This window comes from Bison bison, unplaced genomic scaffold, assembly GCF_000754665.1.
Source record: "Bison bison bison isolate TAMUID 2011002044 unplaced genomic scaffold, Bison_UMD1.0 scf7180017864080, whole genome shotgun sequence".
NCBI lineage: Eukaryota > Metazoa > Chordata > Mammalia > Artiodactyla > Bovidae > Bison > Bison bison.
Window position 1 is genome coordinate 4,034,201 of NW_011494652.1, and position 10,401 is coordinate 4,044,601.

At 53.8% G+C, this 10,401-nt stretch overlaps 1 protein-coding gene across 1 annotated transcript in view; it reads left to right on the forward strand.

The window, feature by feature from the left end:
• The window catches only part of CHKA (choline kinase alpha), a 34,924-nt gene that overhangs the window by 12,622 nt on the left and 11,901 nt on the right, over positions 1–10,401 (forward strand). Inside the window, exons 4-7 of the mRNA XM_010837823.1 lie at positions 444–497; positions 7,424–7,537; positions 8,874–9,007; positions 9,366–9,470. Of these exons, the coding sequence (XP_010836125.1) occupies positions 444–497; positions 7,424–7,537; positions 8,874–9,007; positions 9,366–9,470 (407 nt within the window). The remainder of the gene's footprint in view (positions 1–443; positions 498–7,423; positions 7,538–8,873; positions 9,008–9,365; positions 9,471–10,401) is intronic.

Here is a 10,401-nt window from a genome sequence, read left to right on the forward strand (position 1 = left end):
TGCACAGGGCACCCTCGTCCACCCAGTGCTGACCTCGGTGGCCACGGGCCTTGTGCCCCTGGCCTTGTGGGAAAGTGTCTTCCTGGGCTGGCACTGCCTCGAAAGACCCACCTGGCTAAACTGGTGAGCCGGCCCAGCGCCCACAGGAAAGCTCTCTCCGCTGACTTTCCTCCAATGATGAAATTGTAAAAAGGTACCAGGGTGGTGGTGAGGTGACGGCTGTGTGCACCCACAGCACCTCCCTTTTCTCGTAAAGCAGCGAGGTGCTTCCTCAGGTGTTGGTCCGAGTGTGGGACTCTGGTGGTGCATTTAGACTGTGCGAGAAACCCTCGTTTAAAGATCTGTGATGTCTTGTACACCCTGACTGTGCTGATGGTTGCTGAGTGAGTGCCTGCTCAGCGTTCCCCATTTCACCGGAAGTGTTTGCTTTTTCTCGTTCGTAGCGGTCCTGTAATAAGGAGGGATCCGAACAAGCTCAGAAAGACAGTGAATTTCAAGTAAGTAATTCAGCCCGCCCTGCATCCGGTGTGAGGTGTGAGCTGGTGGTGGGCAGGGCAGTGCTGGGTGGACAGGGTCCCTGTGCTGTCAGGAAGTGGGCACAGGGTCTCCGGGCCTCGCCCCCTGCTCCGGCTGTGCCCCTTCCTGTCCCTGAGTCCTGGTTGTGTCCCAAAGGAAGGGCTCCAGGTACTGGGAGCCACCTCCGGAAGAGGCGGTGAACAGCTCATGTTCCCGGCTCCTGCCGAGGGTGTAGGGAGGGCTGTAGGGAGCTGAACAGCACTTGGGCTGCGAGGAGATGGCAGCTTGGGTGGCCGGCGTGTGTGATGTCCTAACATGGAGGCAGCCTGGCGTCCGCGCTGCCCTGACTGCCGTTGCCCAGGGATCTCAAGGGCCACCCGTTCCCGGGCAGGCAGGAGTGTTTTTCCCTCTGCACCGCAGGTGGGCCCTTTACTGTCTGAGCCACCAGGGAAGCCCTCTCGGTGTGGTGCCCAGGTCCAGAGGGTGCTCCTGAACCTCGAGGTCTCACTCTCAGCAGTGCATATGCTCAGAGGAGCTTCAGGTCAAGAGCACCTGGCCCTGAGACAGAAGCGGGGCATCCGGTGTCGTGACCTCCACACCGCAGGGAGCGACTGCTGTGGAGTCCACTCTCCCAGTGTGCGGAGGTGTGTGTGCAGTGTGTACACACGCTGCAGATGAAAGAAATACCTGCACGCAGTGAATAAACTAGTTTTGTTCATTGTACACTTACTTGTGGCATGCAGGATCTTTCGTTATGGCATGTGGAATCTAGTTCCCTGACCAGAGATCAAACCTGGGACCTCTGCATTGGGAGTGTAGTCTTAGCCACTGGACCACCAGGGAAATCCCTCTCTTATTGTCTCTTATTGTAAAAAAAAAGTGGCTTAAAACTCAGTATTCAAAAAACAAAGATCATGGCATCCAATCCCATTACTTTATGGCAAATAGATGGGGGGAAAGTAGCAGGTATCAGATTTCATTTTCTTGGGCTCCAAAATCACTATCGATGGTGACTGCAGCCATGAAATTAAAAGACGCTTGTTCTTTGGAAGAAAAGCTATGACCAGCCTAGACAGTGTATTAAAAAGCAGAGACATCACTTTGCCAACAAAGGTCCGTCTAGTCAAGCTATGGTTTTTCCAGTAGTTGTATATGAATGTGAGAGTTGGACCATGAAGAAGACTGAGCACCAAAGAATTGATGCTCTTGACCTGTGGTGTTGGAGAAGACTCTTGAGAGTCCGTTGGACAGTAAGGAGATCAAACCAGTCAGTCCTAAAGGAAATCAGTCCTGAATAGTCATTGGAAGGACTGATGCTGAAGCTCCAATCCTTTGGCCACCTGATGTGAGGGGCCAACTCACTGGAAAAAGACCCTGATGCTGGGAAAGATTGATGACAGGAGAGAAGGGGAAGACAGAGGATGATATGGTTGGATGGCATCACTGACTCAATGGACACGAGTTTGAGCAAACCCCGGGAGATAGCGAAGGACAGGGAAGCCTGTCATGCTGCAGTCCATGGGGTCGCAAAGAGTCGGACACAGCTTAGCGACTGAACAGCAGCAGCAATACGAATTACTAAAATTACCAAGAAACAGGAATTTAAGGGAGCTGAGATTATAATGGAATAAAAGTACTGATGTTCTTTCTCGAGTTTCCATGGATCTTCCACCAGGGCCGAGCTCCAAAGACTGTGGTCTGGAGGGTCTGGACTGCGTGCTCTCAGGGGAGACCCTGAGTGAGCCGCTGTCAGGGGGAGGTAGCTGATGTTCTGTCTTCAGTCTCCTGGGCCTTTGTGTACAGACTTCTGTCTATACTGGGATTGAAACTGTTGGGTTTCTAGGACCTCTATGACGCTGAACCTAAGTTGTATTTTCAGTTCTTGTTTCCCCTTGATTTCTTAGCAGCCAAGGGGCCAGGACTCGGGCACCAAGCAAAGGACCTTCCTTACTTCATCCCTTCCTTGTTTTCCTTCTGGGCTCGTTCTCCTATTGTCTTTTTATTTTTCCCTAATATTTATTTCTTTGGCTGCACCGGGTCTTACTTGGGGCGCACAGGATCTTTAGTTGTGAGATATGGGATCTAGTTCCCTGACCAGGGATTAAACCTGGGCCCTCTGCATGGAGAATGTAGGGTCTTAGCCACTGGACCACCAGGGAAGTCCCTCTCTTCTTGTCTTAAGTACTAGGCCTGATGCCCTGTCCCTCCCCACTCTTCCCAGCCCACCTGATCCAAACCTGGTCCTTTGTTTCTCCTGGAGGCCAGGGATCTGCGGCTCCTCCAGCCCATGGAACCAACCCCAGCTGCTCCCTGTCTCCCGGGGTGTCTCACCGGGTCCAAGACTGAGCCCACATTCTCCTTCAGTCCGTCCTTCCTGGCCAGGCCGGAAGCAGGGAGCCACCTCCGCTACTCCTCCCCAACCCTGTGTCCCACCCTCAAGTCCGTTGGTGGTTTTCCTTTGGACCAGACCTTGGATCTGTGAGTGTCTCTCTACCCGGCCTGTGAACCTGGCTAGTCCAAGCTGCCCCAGCTCCCCTCGGGGCTCCCACTGCGATTCTTGCTGCCCACAGACCATTCCCTTCGTCATCACCAGAGCCATCTTTTTGAACTGCTCATCTGATCGTGTCAGCCTCTCGATGACAGTCCTTTGGTGATTGCTTTCTCCCCTGATCCAAGTTAGGTGAGCTTTATCCTACCAGGTCCCAGCGGCCTGACCCCACGGAGCTCCCTGGCCATATTTCTACTCGGGGCCAGTCCGTGCTGTTTGTTTACGATCCCCTTGGGTCAGAAGGTAGGCAGCCGGTGGTTAGAACAGGGAGGTGGTTGGTCTTTGAGCCTCTTTGAATGGCTGATCTTCGTCTCCTCTCCACCAAACTAGCAGGAGGCCTGACTCCATTCCTGCTTAGGGGGCCTGCGAGTCTCAGGTGGGCTCACCTCCCCGGCCTGCAGTGGCGGTGTGTCCCACCTTCTTTCCTCTTCAGACTCCCCCTCCCCACCCGGGAAGTACTATTATATCTTCTCAGGAGGGTCATATTGTTGTTACAATCTGGGTATTATTGCTGGATTTAATTTTTTTCAGAGATAAAGCCATACGGATAAAGTGGAAAGGCAGTCTCACACTTCCTCCCACCCCCTGGGGCCCCTGCGGCCTCTTCTGCTCGCTCTGCCCCAGCTGCATTCTGAGCCCTGTCCCCGTGGCTTTCTGAACCACTCTTGGTTTTGTTACCAGCAACTCGTGTGGCCAGATCCAGTGCCCACTTTCCTCTGCCCTCTGTTCACCGTCAAACACTCTGCCCCGCCCTGACAGCAGGCATCTCCCCTCCCCCCACCGCCCCGTCTCCATCAGCTGTTCCGGGGTGGGCTGTAAACCTCCGCTGGGGCATCAGATGTCAGCCTTCTGTTGCTTCCTTAAGTGAACCAGAGTAGAAAATATTAGAAAGCATTGCACAGCTGTGAGTGTGTATGGTTTGTCTCGAATGTGTGTATGTGTGTGCGCGAGCGCTGGGTTGCCGTGTACAGTGTGAAAGCGTCGCTGTGAGCATGGGGCGTCCTCAGGCTCCGCGATGCCTCCTCCTCTTGGGCCAGTTCATTTAACGCTGTCCGGATGCTGAGGGCTGTCTGGCCCAGACCCCTGGGCAGCCCCGGGGGCCCCTCCGGGCTGGTTCCATCCTCCTCCTCCTCGGTTCCTCTGCTCCGCGCATCGGCCCCTCCCAGGGTCCGTGTCTCTACGTGGGGGTGGCCGCCGCCCTCACACCCCGTCAGGATGCCCTCTGCTCCTTCCCTGCGTGTGCCCCAGTCTGCCGACGGCCCTGCTCAGTTGTGGCGGCTTCTGTCCCTGGAAGGCAGGCGCCGTCCAGGCAGTGGCCACGTGTGTCTAGTTCTTGTTTCCCTGGGGGTGGAGTATATAAATGTATATTTCTGAAGCCAGCTTGAATCGTTTCCAGTGGAGGTATTGCCTTCTCTGCTGAGAAAGCAGGACTGGCTGTGGGTGGACACTCGGAGTCCCGCCCAGGTGACGGGCAGCAGGCCGGCTCACGGGCCCGCACCTGTGTTTCACCGGGCGCGCTTTCCTTGAAGGTTTGGAGACCTGAGGTTACCACTGTCCTTCGTGACCTACCCACTTTTCGTTCTGGGGCTTGGGGTGTTCTTTCATTTACTCCCTCTCCAAATTCTTCCCTCCGCTTCTCCATGCTGTGAATAAATATTGACCTATGACATAACAGAAAAACAGAGGTATTTCTTATTCACAGTGTGCAGAGCAATGTCAAGGAGAACTGAGACACTCCAAAGTCTCTTCGCTCTCCTCTCTGCCGTCCTGGCTCTGGTTGACTCTGCTCAGGAGGGTCCTGATGGTGTGGGCTCAGCCCGGGGCAGGGGCACCGGCGACAAGGGTGAAGGCAGCTGCCGCTCTCTGCACTGCCTGCGTGCCACGAGCAAAGCGCCGGACTTCCTAAAGTCATGGCGTGGTTTAAATTCGTGTCCAGAACTTTCAGACAAAAAGGGCCACTTCCGATTGCATGCACGTGTCCCCAGTACCCTCCAGCTTAGTCACTCTACACACAAAAAGTTGAAAAACCAAACTTTAAATCTGACAGAATTCTGGCTACCTAGGACAGAGGATACCCTCCTTGATCCTGCTCTTGGAAACAGTTGGGAGTGGGTTGGATCTTTGAGGCGGGAGGTTGTACAGAGGGCAGGGGGCTGCCAGGAGCCACTGCCTGTGGACGGCCCGCTCCGGGCCTGAGCCCAGCACCCCCTTTCCATGATGCGAGCCTCCATTCGTTTGCGGGGTGTCTCTGAGGCTGGACTTGAGGTAAACAGGCCCACGCTGACTGTACCTCCTGCCGATGTTTGCTGTGAGGTCAGATGAGAGAAAGAAAACATTCTGCCAGTTCAGTAGAGCTATTAGGGATTTGTTGTCATTGTCTAAGGGTTTAAGGAGTAGAACTGGTAGAAATCCTGTCTACCAGTAGACGTCCCGTAGGGTCCCGCCTGCCGGTGGACACCCCTCGGGGTCCTGCCTACCGGGGGATGTCCCGTAGAGAATCCCACCTGCTGGGGGACGCCCCGCAGAGTCCGCCTTCCGGGGGACGCCCCGCAGATTCTGCCTGCTGGGGGGATGCCCCGTGGGGTCCCGCCTGGTAGAGATCCTGCCCACATCCGTGAACCCGACAGATGGATGCTGTGTCTGGATGGTGGTGTCTTCATTTGCTTGGACTGCCAGGGAAAACTACCCAGGGTTATTGTTCATGGTTCTGGAGGTTGGCGGGCCAGGGTCAGAGCACCAACACACAGCTGGGCTCTGGTGACGGTCCTTTCCTGGCTTGCAGATGCCATCTTCTGCCTGTGTCCTCACAGGGCAGGGAGAGGCTGCAAGCTCTCTGGAGCCCCCTCTTAACAAGGATGTTGACCCATTAGGGCTCCACCCTCATGGCCTCATCTAAACTCAGCACCTCCCAAAGGCATCTCCAAATAGCGTCTCACTAGGGGTGAAGGCCTGAACCTAGGAGTTAGGGGAGGACACAGTTTGGTTCGTTGCAGTCAGAGCTCGAGTTAGTGAGATGGGGCCTCTCAAGGTGATGATGGTCAGACCGTAGTCGTGGGGATTACACGAGGTGGTGGATGGATTACCCAGTCCCCCAGATGAAAAGTGACCGAGTTACCTTTTACCTTAACGTGTCCCATATCCTTTGAAGGCAGTTTTTCCTTTTTGTTTTCTTCTCGCCAGCTTCAGAATCATGTCCCTGCCTGGTGAGTTTGTCCTGTGTATACTTTATTTAAATGAGTATATTTTAAAGAACTGTGTTTTATGTGAACAGTGTTTCTCTGAGATCCTGTCCCCACAGCCCTTTTCTGAACAAGGGGTGACCTGGTGTCACCAGAGAGTGTTTCCAGACCACACCCGCCGCCCCTCCTGACACATCGACCTGGGAGCCCCACCTGCAGAAGCACCTGTGGAGAAGCGGCTGTAGGGCTCCTTCCCACCCGCCCGCCCCACAGACGGACGTGCTTTAGCTATGGTTTGCTGCTGAAGGGAAGAGGACTAAGGAATGGATTTGAATTGAGAACAAAAGATGGATTTTGAAGGCAGAATGACTCTAGATCCCACTTAGTTATTAGGACTAATGGCAGAATGTAGCAGCATCTGTGACTTGGTGTGTTCTTTCATTTTCAGACAAACGTTAAATGACAGGATTGGGGGTAAAAGCAGAAACCAGAAAGCTTGATTGCTTTATGCTTGGTGTAACCCCAGACAGGGCTTCCTGGGCAGAGGGCCCTTTGCCCATTGACTCTCACTGGGTGCTCTCAACCGAAAAGCAAATCAACCTTCGCCAGGACGGGTGGAACTGTGTGGCCTTTGATGAGATGTCAAGGGTGAGACTAAACTGAAGTGGTAAACTATTGATACTGTTCTGTTTTTGGAACCAGTGACCTAAATTCAACTGGAATTTCGACTCTCATCAATAGAGCATGATGCTCACCAGTGTCCTTGTGTTATTCGTTCACACGTGTCCGGCTCTTTACGACCCCATGGGCTAGAGCCCGCCAGGCTACTTAGCCCATGGAATTCTCCAGGCAAGAATGCTGGAGTGGGTTACCAGTTCTTACTCCAGAGGATCTTCCCAACCCAGGCATTGAACCTGCGTCTCTTGTGTGTCCTACACTGGCAAGGGGGGTTCTTTATCACTGAGCCACCTGGGAAGCCCTTGCCAGCACGGATCCTGCGGTTTACCAATCTGTTTCTTCATGTTTAAAGTGGGGGCAATGAGGATCATAACAAGTACAGTATTAATAACCATACCAACAGTAGTAGCCGCAGCGCCCAATCATAGAGTCGCTGTGGGAGTGGGCGAATGGTGCACGTGGCTGGCCTGGTGACCGGCTGGCATGCCACCATGTGTTTCAGGGCGCCGAGGCCATGGTCCTGGAGAGCGTCATGTTTGCCATTCTCGCCGAGAGGTCGCTGGGGCCGAAGCTCTTTGGCATCTTCCCCCAAGGCCGCCTGGAGCAGTTCATCCCGGTAAGGAGTGTGGGGGCACTGGTCAGGGCTGGGGCCAGGCCCACAGAGGAAGCGGGCTATGTCATCACCATAGGAGCCCGGGCACCGTGATCTGAAATAGTAAGAGTGGCCTTACCACAGAAGGAAACAAAAACAGACTTTGTATTGAATTTGCATCAAAACCTCCGTCTTTCCTGCAAAGGTACATTCATCTAGATCAAAACACACAGGCAGACCTTGTTTAACTGAGCTCCACAGATACTGCGTATTTTACGAATTGAAGGTTTGGGGTGGCTGTGCACTGTCAGACAATGGTTAGCATTTTTGAGCAATAAAGTATTTTTTAATTAAGTCGCTGTGGGGCTCTTCGACATAATGTCATTGCCACCTATGCGCTGTAGTATAGCGTGAGCGTAGCTTTTGTGTGTGCTGGGAGGCGAAAACGTCCACAGGACTCGCTTTGCTGTGGCATCAGTATGGCCGCGGTGGTCTGGGACCGACCCCAGTTTCTCCAGGTACAACTGTTTGTGGAACCTGGCACTGCATCACCCTCTGAAGCTGCTTGCCTTGGAGCCAAGCCCGGCCACCCTGGTCTCATCTCCCTGGCCCTGGTCATAGAACCACTGCAGGAAGCGGTCCTGACCACACTGCCACGTGTCTTTGCCCTGCAGGGGCGGGGCCACTACCGTTGTCCTCGTTGTCTCCCGCTGCCTGCTTCACTGTAGAGCCTCCCCTGCCCCCGTGTGCCCGTCAGATTCCTTCACGTTGCCAGGCCTGGCTCAGATCCTGTTTCCGAGAGTCAGGGCTGTGCTCCCGTTCTCCCTGTGCTGGCCCGTTGTTAGTGTTGCCTTAACATCTGCCAGTGTGCCTCACTTAGAGTCATGTGTGCATAGTCCCCACCCGCATCGGCTGGGTGCCAGGCTGCCCGAGGGCAGGAGTGGGAAACACTTCTGGTGAGCAGCTGCCTTGAGCGCCGCACCTCACGGGGCCAGCTGCGCAGGCAGAAGGGCCGAGCTGGTGGTGGAGCTGGATACGGTCCCATCGTAAACTGCTGGAGACCCGGCGTGTTGAGCCCGGGGAAGAGGCCCCCTTCAGCATGGGGTGGGGTGACCGGAAGGCAAGCCCAGGGGTGCTACGATTGTACGCGGGAAGGACTTTGTCTCCAGAAAGTGGACCTTTGCAGGTGGCTGCCCCTCCCTGAGCAGTGCTGTCTGTGGGCACAGTGCCCTTTCAGGAGGAATTGTTCTCTGGACAAGACTGTGATGCCCCCAAAGACACTCTAGATCTAGGGTCATGTGACCTCACATGTCAAGTTTACCTGGATAAATGCCATCTTTTCACTCCTCTTTTATCTCAGAGCCGGCGATTAGACACTGAAGAATTAAGTTTGCCAGATATTTCTGCAGAAATAGCTGAGAAAATGGCCAGATTTCATGGTATGAAAATGCCATTCAATAAGGAACCAAAATGGCTCTTTGGAACAATGGAAAAGTAAGTGCTCAGCTGCTTGGCTCTCGCGTGGCTCTCCCCGGGGCTCCTAGAGTCTCCGGAGCGGTTCTCAGAAAGGCCCTGAGGGTCAGAGGCCTTTCTCAGTCCACTGGCGCACACACTGTCTGCTGGTACTTATTGTCTCATGAATAAATCATTCTAGCATGTAAAAATCAATTCCTGAACCAAGAAAGAAGAGTGTTTGCAGAAATGCTCCTGAACAGGCTGGGCGGGCAGAAAATCAACTTCCTAGACTCTGGGGTCGGGGGCCCTGAGGATTCTGCATGGTCCCTTTAGTGGGAGCCCCAAGCTAAGGCCATGGTGAACTGAGCCCTGATCTTTTGCTCCCCTCTCTTCCAAGATACCTGAATCAAGTGCTGAGAATTAGGTTTACCGGGGAGTCCAAAGTGAAGCAGCTGCACAGGTTCCTCAGTTACAACCTGCCTTTGGAGCTAGAAAACCTGAGGTGAGTGAGTGCCTCCGTATCCTGCCCTGGCGAGTGCATCTGCCCAGACACGTCAGCGCTCCGAGTCACTGCGTCTGCTGCCAGTGAACATTGCAAGCATCGTCTCAGGCCTGGTGTCTTACGTTGGGTTGGTGGGATGAGTTTAAACAGGTTAATTCTGCCGTCTCAGTTTTACACGAGCGGCGTCACCTTCCCCTGATGATCCATGAAGGCTTCACGGAGGAAGTAAAACGCCAGAATTCCAGGCCTGGTCACTGACTATGGCAGTAGGTTTTTCCTGAAACAAAAACAAAAAGCAGGGACCCTTGGGACAGGCGGGAGAGCGTCAGCAGATGAGGGATACAGTTGAGCCCAAGCTTGGGCGGGCAGGAGGGCACGGAACAGGAAGCTTAACCAGGTTTCTGAGTAGAGACTACAGGGGTATCCCTAGGCTGCTGGGCATGCAGGGTTCTAGACTCTCACCCATAGCCGAGTATCGGCATTGCCACCTCTCATTTCTCACGAGTTTGAGCATCTGCTGTACCAACATCAGGAATGGCTCTGAGCTATTATGACCAAGACATCCTGCAGGGAGCTTCTCTTTTGTTAGGAGAGAGAGGAGACAAGTAAATAAAATAATGTCAGGTTGTGATGAGAGCTTGAAGGAAACCAGAGGTCCAAACAGACCCAACACAGGGCTCTGCTCGGGCTCCGTGGTCAGAGAGCTCCAAGGGGGAATTTCCAAATTTGCTGGCATATTTAGTGCTATTTTGAAACACCCACATTGATAGTCTCGTTTTAGTGAAATGTTTGCTGACAGTTGAAAAATTGATTCTCATCTTTGGGAAATGGGGTCTTTAGCACCCTCACCTTGCATAGACAGTCTCAAGGGCCTTCGTGGCTGAGACTCAGCCGATGACACTTCTTATAGTTATCAGCAACTCACTGGAAA